Raw genomic sequence first — 16,683 nt, forward strand, 5'->3', positions numbered from 1 at the left:
CAACACTTCTGTCCATCTGATTGTTCATCCACCTACGCATTCATCCATCCATCCACCTACCCACCCTCCCCTACCTACCTATTTACTTACTTATTCCTCCCTCCCTCCCTCCTTCCTTCCCTCCTTCCCTTCCTTCTTTCCTTCTTCCCTTTCTCCCTCCTTCCCTCCCTCTCTCCTCCCTTTCTTCCTTCTTTCTGTCTGTCATCTGTTTACTTACTCATCTGTCTGTCTGTCTGTCTGTCATTTACTTTTAGACCAGATCTCTCTCTAGTCCTGGCTGGCCTGGACCTCCGGCCTCTTCCTCTGTGCTAGGGCTAATGTACTCCACCGACCCAGATTGTCAATTTTTATGTGACTAGTTTTGCAGAATTGCTTAGGATATGTTATGTTAGTGCTTTGCTGTTAGTTTTTTACAAATTGCCTCTTTATTCCAAGTTTTGGTCTTTGTTTTAATAGATAATCTTCCTCTTATTGGTATATATAATTTTATTTGTGGGGTTTTTTTGTTATTGAATTTATAAAATATTTATAACCACATGTGAGCTCACTATTGATATTTATTGGTATGTTTATAAGAATTTTATATTTGGCCGTATATATGATTAGATATATTTCCCTATCATTCTAGGTTAATAGATTTTTTTTTTTTTTTACATCTGTAGATTTTAGGAAGAAATGTATGTATCTGCTTGGGGATTTACTTTTTCCTCCTGAACTTCTGAGCCTTGTTTCTGATGTATGAACTTGGTGTGGATCTCTTGGTTGCGTTATTTGATTTTCACTTTGAATTCTTTTAAAATATGTTAGATATAGAATTTATTTATATGCTCCTCTAATTTTAGGTCAGCATTTGTCTAGCATGTAATTTGTTCCTCATTTTCAGTTTCTATATTGCTTTATTATAAGATATGCCCTTTTATGTGGATTACCTATAGATGATTTAAAAAAATATTTTTACTAACTTGAAATTCAGTGTATTCTCTCTTGCTTTCTTTATTTTTTTGAGGCAGAGTCCCTCCTGGAACCTGAATCTCCCCAATCTGGCCAGTGAGCTCCAGGGACCCTTCTTTTACTGCCTCTCCAGTGCTCAGGTTACAGATGCGTGCTCTGGGGCCTGGCATTTTATGTTCTTGCTGAGGAATTAAACTGTTGTCCCCATGCTTGCTCTTCTGTTTATCAAGGTGGGGACGTGGTATTTACTGTATGTGGTATTTACTGTCCCTGTTAATTTGTCATTTGATTGGTGGCCTACTGTCTCAGCATGTGTAGAACTACCCAAACTACAGCCATATAGACTTAGTACTAGCATGGAGACAGTAAGTGGAATATGGTTAGCTGGTCAATAGAGATTATTGAGTATATTTTCACATGAAGATTCAAAGTGGCACATGTGGTGTGAGTGAACAGATGTTTATGTTCCCTCTTCTCACGTGAACTGCTTTAACAGGCCATTTATCCTTCCACACTTGGATGGCCACATATGTGTTCAGAATTTTCTGTTTGTGTTTGACAATGTAATGTTATAAAAATAGGAAAGTATTTATTGACTGCTTATGATATCTGAGTATTTGTGCAGAGACACCATCATAGGATCATTGTCATACAAGAGGACATAGACCCGAGGAATGTAGTGTGTCTTAAGTAACCCAGCCAGCCAGGCAGGGCTGCCAGGGCCAGTATCCACAGGCCCTCCTGTTTGATGAGCTACTAACGTCCGCAGGGCATTTTGGGAATAGTACTTTTCAGAAATTTCTTCATACCTTAAAAGATATCAATTACATTTTTAAAACTGTCTAAGGTTCTTTAGTTTGGATGTTCCATTATTTTTGAAAACTATATTCTTAGTGAGTTTTTCTTGTTTGCTATTTATAGTGTAACTGTGTATTCTGTTATGTTCTTTTAAACAGTCTGGTATAACCTGAGATAGAAAGGTCAGACACCTGGGCGGGGCTCATGCCTGTTAGCTCTCACCAGTGCTTCTGATTAATTATTCTGACAGCGAGTGACATGATGTCTGTACATTACTGTTAATGAGAAAACTTGAAATTTTCTTTTATTTTTCTGAATCATTTGTAGCTATTTCTGTTTTCCAAATTGTCCTCAGGATTTGTGTTTATTTTTCATTCTATGCCATTGTCTTTTCTATGATTTTATATGTAGCCCTTTTTTTTTTTAAATATTTATTTATTTATTATATGTAAGTACACTGTAGGTGTCAGATCTCTTTATGGATGGTTATGAGCCACCATGTGGATGCTGGGATTCGAACTCATGACCTTTGGAAGAGCAGTCAGTGCTCTTAACCCGCTGAGCCATCTCTCCAGCCCCTATGTAACCCTTTTGATATATGTATGTCTGCTCTCACTCATTTATTTAAAAAGGCTGCTCACTGTTTATTCATGTTATGAACAGTTATACTGTACTCTTAATTTTAAGCAATAGTTCACTTTTTCATAAGCTTTTATGTTTGATGAGGAAACATCTTTGGTTTTTAAAATATTCCCTTTTCATAAACCATTTTTTTTGTTTTACATATTAATCTTAATGCTACAAAAAATATGTAGGTGAAATTTTGGCTAGAATTTTCTTTTGACAGGTTTTGCCTAGGAAGACTAATGTATCTTTCTGCATTAAGTCTTATGTCTTCTTATATAGTTCTAATATTTCACATAGTTTAAAATTTAATATAAATGTTTTTAAATAGGTTCTTCTTGCTATTCTGAATGGAGGTTTTTTCTTTCTTTCTTTCTTTCTTTCTTTCTTTCTTTCTTTCTTTCTTTCTTTCTTTTTTTTTTTTACTCTACCTTTAGATATTTGAGATCTTTGGTCAGGGTTTCTAGTATTGGACATAGCACCACACTGGCTCAAGTTTGAAGATTTCTTGATTGAAATGATCCTTGTTTGCTTAAGGACTAATCTTGATATTGCAAAGTTTTATTTTTATCACTTAATTTGTATAAATGAATGAATATTGAAACACCCTTTGCCATTCGAGTTTTATTCAGAAAGGACAGCTGGGCTTTGTAATTGTTTTGGGTTCTTAGTACATATTCTAATTTTAAATTATTACAGTTTTAAAATAGAAAAATAGTTTGGTTTAGGGTGCAAACATTATCCTTTAATAGTTTGTCAAGCATAAAATAAATTTCAGGGAATTGTAGCTGGTTTTCTCTAGTCCTTAAAGGTCTGATGTAACCGCAGTCCTGCGTGTGCTCTTGTCTGCTCAAGCAGGCTGCGTTGTTTATTTGTTAGAAGATGGACTTCAGGATGGCAAACCTTCTGAGGACTGTCAAGTTTGGGAAATAGCTGAATAAGGTGCTAGGTTCTTGGCATATTATAGTTTTTACTGTCTGTCTTTGTATTTTTGTCTCTTTTTTTTCCCCTTCTCTATTCCTCCTCATTGTTCCGCCTCCTTTTCCTCTTCTCTTATTGTCTCCTTCTGTTCCTCATTCTTTTTCTCCTCCTTGTCTGCTTTGAATTCTGGAGGCTCTAGGCTCAGTTGACTCCTCTAATGTGGCAGACAGCCAGATCTCCAGTAGGCCAGCTGAGCATGCAATGCGGCTGTTGCCTAGCAACCACTTGGGAAGTCTTTGTCTATGACTGAGTTATAAATAGGGTTATGAGCAGAGTGCAATAGAAAATGGGATTGGAAAGAAAGGCATACTCTTTTTTCTTCTCATTTGAATTTGAGGGATTAAAGATTTTTCTTAATGTTTCTAGAAATCTGACTTATAAAAATTGAGCTAATCAGGAAGTCAGTAGAGGCTTTATAAGTTTATGTTTGTAGTTAAACATTTAAAATCTTTTTAAAAATTATTTCTATTTGTGTGTGTGCATGTGCATGTGCTTGGGCACGTGATGTACACTTATTCTTGTGAATATCTTTGGCCCCTAGAGGAAGACTTTGGCTCCCGTGAAGCTGGAGTTAACAGTAGTTGTGAGCCAACAGAAGTGCTGGAAACCAAACTTGGGTCCTTTGCAAGAGCACTAGACCAGTTCCCTAGAGTCTGTTCTTTTAAAGGAGTAAAAATAACTGTTTTGTAATTGTTTGTTAGTGTGTAGGTATAGAATAGGCCATTGGAACCTCTGGAACTGGAATCACAAATTGCTGTAAGTTTCCTGATTGTGGGTTCTGGGGAATGCTTGGTTTTTCTCAAAGTAAAACTGATTAAATGAAGGAAAAAATGTGAAAAACAAGTTTGACTAGTACTATATAGAAGAAAATAGAAATCCTAAGGCTTATAAATAGTCATATTAATGATCTAGATTTATCAAAGACGCTTGTGCGTTATAACAAAATTTGATCACAAGTGAGGAATAAACCTAAATAATTGTAGCTCATTGCTTAATTCATATTGCTTTCTTGTGCGATGGTGATAATAGTTTATTTGCTCATGATTGAAAATTTTATTTTAATCCTTTTTATTAAGATGTAAATATAACTAGGTTCTAGATATGCAACAAATTAGAACATTAAAAAAATGTAGTCTTTGTTTACTTTTTATGTAAACTGTTTAAAATAAGTATTTTATGCTAGATGAAACTCCATTTTAATATTTAACCATTGTGTTATCAGAAGGTAGATTTAACCTTTATCATCGGTTTCCTGGAGCTTTTTCTATTTATTTAAGTTGGGTCTGTGTTTGATCCCCATCACCACAAGAACAAACCTGGAAACACACAAAAAAGAAAAGCACATAAGACAGTTGCTTGCTTTACTAGGACTGGCCTCAGCACAACCTGTGAGTTCAGAGCTGTGGCTTGTGTTAAAATGGAATGCAAGTGTTACCTGCTCTTTCTCTTTATTTGTCTTAGCTTGCCTCTTTCTTCCTGTCTTATACTTTTCTTCAGTATCCATGTGTTCTCCCACGTCCATGCCAGGATTCAACCCTAGGGCTGCACGCAGGCTTGGGGAGCCCTCTTCATAATTCTTCTTTGATAGTTATTATTAGATTATAGATTGTCACCTTTAGAAACAAGATTTATTTCTGGAGTAAATTTGTAATTTACAGAGAAAAAGGTGTACGTATACTAAGAACCATTAAGTTGCAAGCTCAGAGTGAAGAAATGTGTCTTACATCTGGACAACTGAAGATTTTTTTTTTTCTTCACATTTTTGGTTTTTTGAGACAGGGTTTCTCTGTGTAGCCCTGATTGTCCTGGAACTCACTCTGTAGACCAGGCTGGCTACCAAAGAAATTTTAAGCATGTGGACTTTAACATCTTCCACTGTACTAGGAACCAACTGAAACATCAAAAATGGAAATTTTGTATAGATTATTTATGTTCAAATATATTTTTTTTGACAAATTTTCCCTCAGTGATACTAATTAACTTTTGATAAAATAATTGATGTCTTGGATGAATAAGATGCACTATCGGAAGTTTATATTTTAAAAAACAAATATGGAAATCCGTACTTTAGTTAGAGGTCTGCTTGATTGAGTTTTATTTTTAGTACACACCAAACAGGCTTTTGAAAAAAATCAGTAAATGACATTCTTAAATAATTGGTAGAACAATGTTGTGTTATTCAGATATTTTCTTTTTCTTGAAAGCTTGGAATTTGTTAGAACTGGGAATCAAGTGCCTCATTGTTCTCCTGGAAGAGGGAAACCATGGAGGTGCGTGGACGCGTGTGCACAGAAGAGCAGACAATGGAATGCTCCTTGGCACTGATCCATGTATTTAATGGAACACTCCTCTTTTTTGGGAATTGGAATCTAATAAAAGGTTAATGTTAGGTGTTATAAAATACAAGACACTATTTCTCTCCAAGAAAATGAGGTTTTCAGCCAGGGAGTTTTGCTGTTAGGCTCACATCTGTTCTAGGAATTAGGCTTGCATATTGTTTCTATTTTTAGGCTGTTGCCAGGTGGATTTAAATTTTCTGCTCCTATGGTTGCCTAAGTTCTAACTTCCTGATTGGTTACAGGACCTGCTTTCATCAGCCAACCACAGTGACTATGCAAATTGTATTTTAGTTTCTGTTCCGGTCAAAGAGCTGATAAGATGGCTGCTGCAAGGGGCTCCTCGGGGTCCGTTTATCATTTCAAGGAGAGGTTTTATCAGCATGTAATAATAAGTATAGATTTCTCTTAAAGGGGTATTTTATTTTTGAAATAAAAACACACTGTCCATGCAAACTTCTATAAGGCTGAAAACACCTCTTGTCAGATCTGATTTTAAGGTGCTATACTTTGATACTTAGATACTGTGTAAGTGGTACATTTTATTACTTACATGTAAATGTGTGAGCATGCTAGCTTAGAAACTGCTAGAATGTTCTAGATTACTACCTTTGCTTTCTAAAGGACCAGAATTTTTATTTAAAAATTATTTATAGGTCTCAGTTACATATATGTAGTGTATATTTTTTAGTCAGTATTTATTACATAGTCTAAACTATATAATGTGTATTCATTATAATATTAGGACACTCCAATTTTCATTATATTGTGAATGGCTTCAGAAGCATATTATGGCATTGGTATATTTAAGATGTTTTCTGATATAAAAATTTTGCATTTCTAAAATATGCCTATACTAAAAATCATATACTAAAGATATAATGAATTATGCTAAAGTGCTTTTGTTAAACGATGGAAATGTAAAATGGTATAATGTTTTATAAGTATTAAAATGCAATAATGTTTATTTTTAAATGATGCCTTTAAATGGTGGCAGAAATAGGAAATGGTAGCAATACTGGTAAAGAATTGATAAGGATACTGGTAAAATGTGATAAAGCCACCAGTCCAGGAAACTTGCCAGGTCTAGTTACGTGTTAGGTTTTGTTTAGACTCAGAAAACATTTGTTTCATTTCAGACTTTCTGGTTGTCCCAGGAAAAGATAGTTAATTGCATTTTCCATGAGTAGAAGACTGCTAGATGGTAATTCTCATGCTTTTGATATTTTATAGTGTGTTTAATGCACATACTGTTGTCTTTTGAGATAAACATGTTATAGAATTTTGTCCTATTTAGAATAAGAAAGAAGAGTAAGAGGCTTTTTTGAGTATGTAGAGACAAATGTTGGTAATATTTAAATGTACTACCTTTGTCAAAAGCAGAAGTCATACCTAATACTTAAGCACCTGGAAATTTCAACTCCCTAAAATAAAGAGTGAATTAACACTTAGTTTCTTGATAGTTTTTTTCTAATAAATTTATTGTATGTATATGTATGTTTCCCTGCATATACATATAATACACACACACACACACACACACACACACACACACACACACACACACTGAATTCCATGTATGCCTGGGGTCCAGGGAAGCCAAATTTTGAGCCACCTCAGTGCTGGGTGCTGGGAATTGAACCTGATCCTCTTGAAGAACAACCAGTGTTTTCATGAATTGAGCCCTTTTTTGAGCCCTGCTGGTGGGCTTTTTTGTTTTGTTTTATTTTTAATGTTAAAAATATGACCTAATAGCCGGGCGGTGGTAGTGCATGCCTTCAATCCCAGCACTTGGGAGACAGAGGCAGGCAGATTTCTGAGTTTGAGGCCAGCCTGGTCTACAGAGTGAGTTCCAGGACAGCCAGGGCTACACAGAGAAACCTTGTCTCGAAAAACAAAAACAACAACAACAACAACAAAATATGACCTAATAAAAGAGGTCAGACTCAAGTAACTGACAAATAATGGATTTTAAACAAAATAAGACATCAACTTCATTTTTGAGATACATTTATTTTTAAGTTTTAATTTAATATGTACTAACTCGGATAAGGTCAAAGTAATGAATTATCATATTATCAGACTAATGAATGGTTAGTAAACAGTGAGAGAAAGGTTGTTAGTATTTATTGTGTAACTGATTACTTTTTATGGCCCTGTTTTCATGAATACTGCAAATTCCTGAGCAGTGCAAAACTTAGAGCTATCAACTGAGAAATGAGGGTTTTGTTTGTTTTTAGTTTATATTACTTATCCACTCATCCATCCATCCATCCATCCATGTATTTATTTAGTGTGTTGTTGTGGGTTCATGTGTGTCTTGGAGGTCAGAGGACAGTTTGTGGGACTCTTCTCTCCTTCTACTCTATGGGTCCCAGGGGCCAAATTCAGGTCATGAAGATGATGATGATGATGAAGGTTAGGTCAGCATGATGACAGACAGACAGTACATCCGTAGATGTGTTTGAAATCCTGGGTGATGAGGAAACTGATGTTAGGGATCGATTGTTAGTAGGCAGGCCTGTTGAGTTGATTTTGTTAAGCCATCTAAGGAAAAAATTTGAATAAAACATTTTTCCTGGGCTAGAGAGATGGCTCAGTGGTTAAGAACACTGAGTTCCTTTCCTGCAGCCTTAACTCAGGCCTCCAAGGCTTCTGATGCCCTCTCTGGCTGCTGATGGCACTTGCACATATGTGACAGACATTCACATAAATGAAAAACAGAAACAAATCCAAAAAAAACCTAGGATTTTCAACTTCTGATTATTGAGAAAAATATTAGAGATGTTTCTCTCAGCATGGACATAATTGACGTGTTTGTCAAAGATCCGGGCTGCGTTTACTTACATGATTTTGCTTTATGTTACAGGTTTTTTGTGATTTGTATTTTTATGTATTCTTTATTAAAGATATTAATTTGAATTAGCATGGTGGTTGTGTATGTGTGTTTAGAATCAATAATCTTAGTATTTATTTGGATTATTTTTAGAAACAGTACAGGCCTTAGTTTAAATATAAACAATAAGGAAAAAACTTCTCAAACAAAAACCAAACAGCACTACAGATACCTTTTATTGACACAAGGCATTTGAGGTTGTGGTTATAATAGGTTTCCATTTTAATTCTTTCCGTTGACTTTCTTGGTGCTGTAGTTCTTAGAGCACTTGCCCTCATCTGCTTCCTTTGTTGCTGGGTAAGCTTTGTGATACTTTTCTCTGATTGGCTTTAGGCAGCTCAGGCTTTGAGCCAATCAGAGAGTGAATTTCAGTTCCCTCACAGGACTGAAGGAAGCGCTGAAGCAGCTGTTGATTTATTTCCCTTATGGGGAGATTATATAAACTAAAATTATGGCTGCAGCAAGCTCCCTCTTGGGTATGTTTGAAAAATTGCAAGGTTCACCTGTAATGAAGGGGGAAAATGATTAGTTTAAAAACGTGTTGACTAAGAAAAGCTAATAAAGATAGTGAATTTGGGGGAATAAACTCCGATCACAGATTTTTTTTTCAGTGTATAAAAAGACCCTGTAAAATTACCTTAATCCACATATTTTATTGCTTCAAAAGCAGAGTGTATGTAGTCCTTTTTAACCAACTGTGAAAGGCAATTAATTGTGCTTGTTGTAGTAAATATATTGTTACCACTTAGATTAACAAGAATCAGACATTTTGATTTCGTTATGTGAAGACATTTTGATTTCGTTATGTGAATTAAGCTGAGTCAGTTCCATGCAGTAGACAACACAGCACGTTGTCATCCTGCCATAGTCCAGAATCCTGTTGAATTTTGGGTTTGGCAATCTGTATTAGTAACGGTAGGTGAAATGGTTTGAGAGATCATCTTAATTATTTGGATTTAATATTTTGATGGATTTTATTTATAATTTTTTTACAAATATAGAACTATTAGCCTTGTAAAAGAAAATATTCTGAATTTTATAGGTTCTAATTTATTATGTAGAAATGGTATTTTTATGTATTGTCCTTCAGATTCCTCAGATAAGTTATATTTTAGAAACATTTATGAACATTAAAATCCAGATAAAGTAGCATAAAAAATATAAATCTTATCTACTTATTTATAATGTGCTGTATATTTAAAATGTATCCTGGATTTAAGGCTCGGAATGTATGTTCTAGGTTGTTTCAGACAAAGAACTACATTGCACTATTTCAGATCTGTGTTTTGTTAACTATGTTTCTTTGACCTTATTGCCTGTCTCCTGTTGCTGGGCAGGAAATGGAATGCTGGCTACTGATTGGCTGAGTTTGTATGTAGCTCTTGAACAGCCACTTAAATTCTTGAGTTTTTGAGCAGGGAGATTATAAGCCAAGACAAAACAGCTTCTTTTGTTTCATGGCTGTGATCTCTTGAAAGAAGTGGGTGCAGGGGAGGGGGCTCAGGAGAAAGTGCTCCTTAGAGAAGAGGCTCACTGTTCTTCCCTTAAAAAGAAGTTATCAAAAAATTGAAAAAAAATTAACAAGGCATAGAGACATCCCAGGTAACACATTTTTCTCTGGTTATTAATGTATATACATTTCTATAGAAAAATGTTGATAATATTCCGCCAGAGTTCTTGGATCTGAATATGTAAAGTAAGAACTTAAAATAAATACTTTGTTTTTAAACTCCTTTTTGATTAAAAAAAAAATACTTCCAGGAGAAAATTCATCACATGTGATGTGCTTCTAGATGCAGTAGACATTTTCTGCTGTAAAGTAGAAATGCTCTTTCTGTAAACTGAGTTGCTGTCCTATGGGAGCGCTTTACAGAGAAGCACAGATTCTGCAGAATAATACGGATGGGTGGGATCTGACGTCCAGATGACACACCTAACCTAGAGTGACTGCAGGAGTGACTACTGTCTGGTGCTGCAGCCCTGGAGGCTGGCTTGCAGGAGACACGCCCTCCCCTACTGTAAAATGTTCCTAATGCGCTTTGCTTATGCAAAATAGATTTCTCAAAGCAGATTGCTGATTGGTTTGCACAGACCTGAACTAGTTTGAACTTGTTGTTCACGCTACTTCCTTATTGCTCTGTCTGTTTTGATGTTATAAGTAGAACCTATGAAAATGCTGAATGGCTGTAGTGTGCTCCCTGGTGGGTGTGAAAGGTAGTTACTTTAGTCTCTGACAGTCCTTTAGGTTATTACTGAATTTAATAGCTTTGTTGCAAAAACCAACTTGACTTGGGTTGTATTTATTTGTATTAAGTGTTATTTGGTGGAGAGAGTTTAGTAATAATTTTCATTTACACTGGCTTACTGGATTTTTTCTAATCTCTCTCTCTCTCTCTCTCTCTCTCTCTCTCTCTCTCACACACACACACACACACACACAAACAAACACACACTTAATGTTATTTAAGAGAAAATTTGTCTCAGAGTCTGAAAGTTAGGACTAAAAACCACACAGAATGTACGTACAGGCTAAACATATAATCATTCTAGATGACCTTTTATGGTGGCAGAGTCTTACACTGTAGCACAGGTTAGACAGGAACTGACTATAACTCAGGCTGGCCTCAGACTTTTGATGACCCTCCTGTCTCAGCCTCCCAAGTGCCAGGATTACCAGTATACTCCACTTTGCTTGCTTGGCTTAAATCCATAATATTAATTAATCAATCAATGTTATCAACTAGTCACATATCACATAATTCTCAGCAAAGCCTGTATTGGTAGATACAGTTCCTCTTAAGACACTTTCTCTTAAACTCTTTAAAAGATTGAAATGTTAGGCATCTTGCCTCATCCGGGAGATGAGGGATTCAGACTTGGAACTCTCAGCAGAGCTCACTGATGATTTGCACTATAAAAAGTTAAATGTGGTTTGGTTATTTTTGTTTGTTTGTTTGTTTTTGTTGTTTTGAAACAGAGTGTCTCTGTACAGCCCTGGCTGTTCTGGAACTCACTCTGTAGACCAGGCTGTCCTTGAACTCCTGAGACCCGCCTGCCTCTGCCTCCCAAGGACTGGGATTAAAGGCATGCACCACCTCACTGGCTTATGTTTTTAAAAATGTTTAATTTTAATGTAAATAATTGTAACTCTTGGTTATGCATAGAATGTCTGAAAATGGGTATTTCAAAGTTTAAAGGCGTGGTACTTCAGTATTTGAACATATTTAAATGGCAATCACTATATTTAATATGTTTATTATTGTAAGCAAAGTGAGGACTAAGCTAGTGTTGCCTGGGATATAGTTCCCTGCAGAGCATGGAGCAGCATGCATTGGAAATCCCTAGGTTTATCTCCTGCACCAAAAAGTAGGCCAAAAGTTTCTGTAGAAATAATGTATAGGTAACAGGACTTGCTAGTGGATGAGAAAAGATAATCTCCAAGTGTGAATTCTAGACTCTTAAAATAGTACCAGTGTGATTTTGTTTGAAGGTTTCTGTATTGTTGAATTTTTCTAAAGTATTTTAATTTAAATAAAAAGAATATATTAAGAACTGTTTAAATTATTAAATTAAATTCAGAAAATGAATGCAGAATGTAACAAAATCTGGACATTCCTTGACAAAGTGTCATGTTCTTAGAGCTGTATTGGTCTCTGACAACTAAGACAGGCTTATTATTACTAAAAAACATTCACTATGAACAACTTAGGTTGCTTATTTATTGTAGGTACCTTATATTAGTAAGGATGTTAAAACTTATGTAGTGTAGAATAGGTTGTTTTGTGGCATTTAATAATAGAGCCTCATTCTTGATTGGGTGATACTGAGAAGTAAGTATATCAATAAAAGAGAGAAAGGGGGTGGGGAGAACATCTGTGCTGTGTTGTAGTTTGCTCGCTCTAGACTCTCCTTTCCCGCCCTCTTCCCCACCCCATCACTCTTTCTATGGCTGCTATGCTCTGCTCTCCTTCAGTGGTGCTGGGGACCACACCCAGGACCGGTCCTACCCACACGGCGGGCAAGGGCGAGCACAGAAGCTCTGCTATGAGCTAGGTCTTCCTTTACTTGCTCTTTTCTACTAGCCTTTCAATAACATGAAATTGGTGATGAGGGGTTTCTTTGTTTCTCTTGTTATTTTAGTGTGATTTCACAATTAAATGTAGCATCTACGTGTTGATAACCCTTAACAGATATAAGTAAATTCCCTTTTGCTGTTTTAGTGTCTTATTTTTAATTATGAAGTAGTGCTGTATGGTCTAATGGATATTGTCTGTTCTCGAAGTCCTCATTTACTCTCACTATTGTGTTTATATACTAAATCACTCACACACACACACACACACACACACACACACACACACACACACACGTACACAGAGGCATATTGTCTTCATTTTATAGGCTAGAAGTTCAAAATGGAGCTGTTGTCCAGGCACAGTTCAAGGAAGGTTCTGAGCAGTGGTTTGTACAGACACGTCTCCGTGATGCTTCTAGTTGTTTGGCTTGTGATGGCATCACTTCTGTCTCACGGGGCTTTCTTCTGTGCATGTGGTAGTCTCAGAGACATTAGTCACTAGGGACCACCCTAGTAACCCTATACTCATCTACAATTTAAGCAGTAAGAATACAGTACCACATTCCCACTCATTTTAAGGAAAAACTGTCATCCAATCAGGCACTTTTGTGGCCCCGTATAGACTAGGATGTGTCAAGACTTGCTTGTCTTTTGGATATGAACTTTTGATAGTGATCATTGATTGGGTTTTGGATATGAACTTTTGATAATGATCTTTACCTGGTGATTAGTATTATCTGTTGAAGAAATATACTGCTTAGTTATTGATAGAAGAAGAAAGAACTATGAAAATTAGAAAATGTTTTAGCAGAAAAAAGACACGCCGCTGAGGAGCTGGTGATGAAGCTTTGCAGTTAAGAAAGAACTGACCTGCACTCAGAGACCTTGTTTGGTTCCCACCCACACTGGAACTCCGAATTGTCTGTAGTACTGGTTCTAGAGGATTCACCACCATTTCCTCACTTCTTTACATGGGTGGAACCCTCATAGATATTTGGTTACATGCATATAAAGTAAAAATAAATACCTTGTAAAACATTAGATTCATTTCTGTGTATATATCATGAAAGGTGAAATTTAATTGAGAATTACGGATTAAACTTAAACCACAAGGAAAAAGATGGTGGTGCAGTGCTTAGTCTCAATTGTCATGTGAAGAGATCTAGAATCCCTGAGAGGTGGGCCTCTTGGATATGCCTGTGCATGGGTTTATCTTGATTAGGCTAATTAGGTAGAAAGAGCCACTCACTGTGAGGGGCCCCATTCCCCGGGCTGGATGTGGGGAAAAGAGTGTGCCAGAGTTTGTCATGGCTTTGACATGGGTGTGATGTGACCAGAGACTTCAACCCCTGCTCCTTCAGCCTCCCGGACAAAATGGACTGGACCCTTGAACTGTGTTTCAAAACAAATCCACTCTCCCGAAGCTGATTTTTTGTCAGAGTATTTTATCACAGCAGCTGAAAAAATAATTCATCTGATGTAAATTAACCTCATTCAAAAAGTCAAAGAAGTGATGTTAGGGGAGGAAGCCTCAAAGCTGCCGACGCAGATGCACAACAGGAGTGGTAACAAGAAGTGTATTCTTTAGCAAACAGATCTGATAGGACTCTAGCAGGATTTGACCAAAAAGGAGAACATACTTCAATATATGTAGTTTTTAAGTTGTGTAGCTGTCACCACAGTGTATGTTAGAACATTTTTATTATTTCATAGATGAATCCTGTATTCTGAAGCATTCATTTCTTGCTCTCTCCAACCCTGCTGGAGAGCTGGCCCAGTGGCCGGGCGAGTGCTGCTCTGTGGACAGGTCTCGGCTCTGCGTCCCAGCCCCGGGTTCTCTCATGGACTTCCCACGCTCCTGGTGCTTCTCAGTTTTAACTCCTGTATTGAGAATTAGCTCCAGCCCCTCTTCATTTTCCTGCACGGATGTGCTGTGCATTGTTTTGTCACTTCTATGTCTGACTGTCAGTATGAGAACTAGGACATAGGAAGCATTAAGGTTTTTATTGTCATTGTTTTAAATTTATATGATCTAAATTGTTCACCTTTTAATTTTCATTAAATGTGTAATTAAATAACTTTTATCTCAATTATTAAGATCCTTTTCTTTTTATTTAAAGATTCAAAATGGATAGTATAGAAGAACCTCAGAAAAAAGTCTTCAAGGCTCGAAAAACAATGAGAGTGAGTGATCGCCAGCAGCTGGATGCTGTGCACAGAGTCAAAGAGGAGCTGCTGAGAACTGACGGGAAGCTGCTGAACGGGAACCATGAAAACGGAGACTTGGATCCCACCTCGCCTCTGGAAAATACGGACTGTATTCAAGATAGAGAAGAAGTGAATGGGATTGATGGGGTTTGCTTTGAATCTGAAGAAAGTAAAACAGAATGGAAAGAAACACCTTGTATCTCCAATGCTGGTGTACAAAACAAGCAAGAAGATTTGAATAGTGAAGCTCTGTCCCCCAGTATAACTTCTGATCTTGCTTCTGAAGTAACCACTGAACCCGCTTCTGGTACCCCAGCCTCCAATAACCCAGGCTGTGGTACCCCAGCCTCTGATAACCCAGCCTCTGATGATAACCCAGCCTCTGATAACCCAGCCTCTGAGGATAACCCAACCTCTGATAGCCCAGCTTCTGATAACCCAGTCTCTGGTGATCTGGCTTCAGGAGAGCTGGCCACTAGAGTACCAGCTGCTGGGGACTCTTCCTGTGAAGAGCCTCCCTCCAGTGATCCTTCTTCTAGCCATCCCTCTTCCAGTGATCCCTCCGGTAGTGATCCTGTCTCTGGAGATTCTGTTTCTGAAGAACCCGCCTGTGATGATCTTGTCTCTGGTGATCTCACTTCCGGTGAACCAGTTTCTGGGGAGCCAGTGTCTCATGAAACAGCTTCAGGTGAACCAGCTACAAGTGAGCCAGCTTCAGATGAAACAGTCGCAGGTGCAGTGACATCTTGTGACCTGGCCCCTGGGGAATCAGCTTTGGATGACTGTGCCACCTCTGGTGATTCACCTTCTGATGATCTGCCCTCTAGTGAGGAATCCCTTCTTCGCAGGTCTGTCTGCAGCAGACTGGCTTCCAGTGAGCCGACTCCTTGTGACTTCTCTATGGAATCAGCCCCTGACACTGTGAAATCACATTCAGTGCCAGTTTGTGAACCAGGGCCTGACATTGACAAGACAGAGCAGAGCAGCAATAACAGTGATAATTGTCTAGACAGGAATGAAGGCAATGGGAACTTAGACCAAATTCAAAGTAAAGACTCATTTGATGAGGGAAATAAAGTGAACAGTAATATTGGTGAGAAGGAAGAAACTCTAGAAACACATAGTGCAATTATTTGTTCTGATCTACCTCCAGAAAATACGAAGAAGGTAGAGGAAGATCCTATTGCTGAGCCTGCTCTTGAAGAAGAGGCCATCTCCAGCAGCATGGAAGTTGACCAAAGCGAAAAGGATGGGCATAAAAGCCCTGCAGAACTTGTAGAAGCTGCCAGTGAGGAGTCCACGGAAGAGGACAAGAAGGATACTGTCTTAGACCACACGGATTCTATGGAAACAGATGAGATCATCCCTATATTGGAAAAACTTGCACCCACCGAGGATGAACTCAGTTGCTTTTCAAAAACTTCTCTCCTTCCAGTCGAAACAAGTCAAGATTTGGAGGATAAAATGGAGGGTTCTTTTGGCTCACCCTCAAAACAGGAAAGTAGTGAGAATTTGCCAAAAGAAGCCTTTTTAGTCCTTTCTGATGAAGAGGATATTTCGTGTGGAAAAGAGGAGTCTGAAGTGCTAGCACAGAATAAGATGAGCTCTCCAGGTTAGCTGATTAAGAACTTTTATTTGCTTTAAGAAACTGTTTAATACAACATGCTCAATAACGTCAATATTAGTGATCCATGAGTAAGATTTTATAGAAATGCAGTGAAGTTATGTTGGCACAAGGAAGGGGAGAAGTGGGGGACCAAGGAGGTCAAAGTTAACTTTGGCTACATAAGTAACTTGAGGCTAGCCTAGGCTAC

General features: G+C 37.5%; 1 protein-coding gene across 2 annotated transcripts in view; it reads left to right on the plus strand.

Annotated features, from left to right (window-relative positions):
- The window catches only part of Atf7ip (activating transcription factor 7 interacting protein), an 86,468-nt gene that overhangs the window by 28,611 nt on the left and 41,174 nt on the right, over positions 1-16,683 (plus strand). For both annotated transcript variants that reach the window (XM_052175146.1, XM_052175145.1), the window contains exon 2: positions 14,782-16,481. In XM_052175146.1, coding sequence (XP_052031106.1) covers positions 14,789-16,481 — 1,693 coding nt within the window. In that variant the 5' untranslated portion in view covers positions 14,782-14,788. The remainder of the gene's footprint in view (positions 1-14,781; positions 16,482-16,683) is intronic.

Source organism: Apodemus sylvaticus, chromosome 2, assembly GCF_947179515.1.
Source record: "Apodemus sylvaticus chromosome 2, mApoSyl1.1, whole genome shotgun sequence".
In the NCBI taxonomy this organism is placed as follows: domain Eukaryota; kingdom Metazoa; phylum Chordata; class Mammalia; order Rodentia; family Muridae; genus Apodemus; species Apodemus sylvaticus.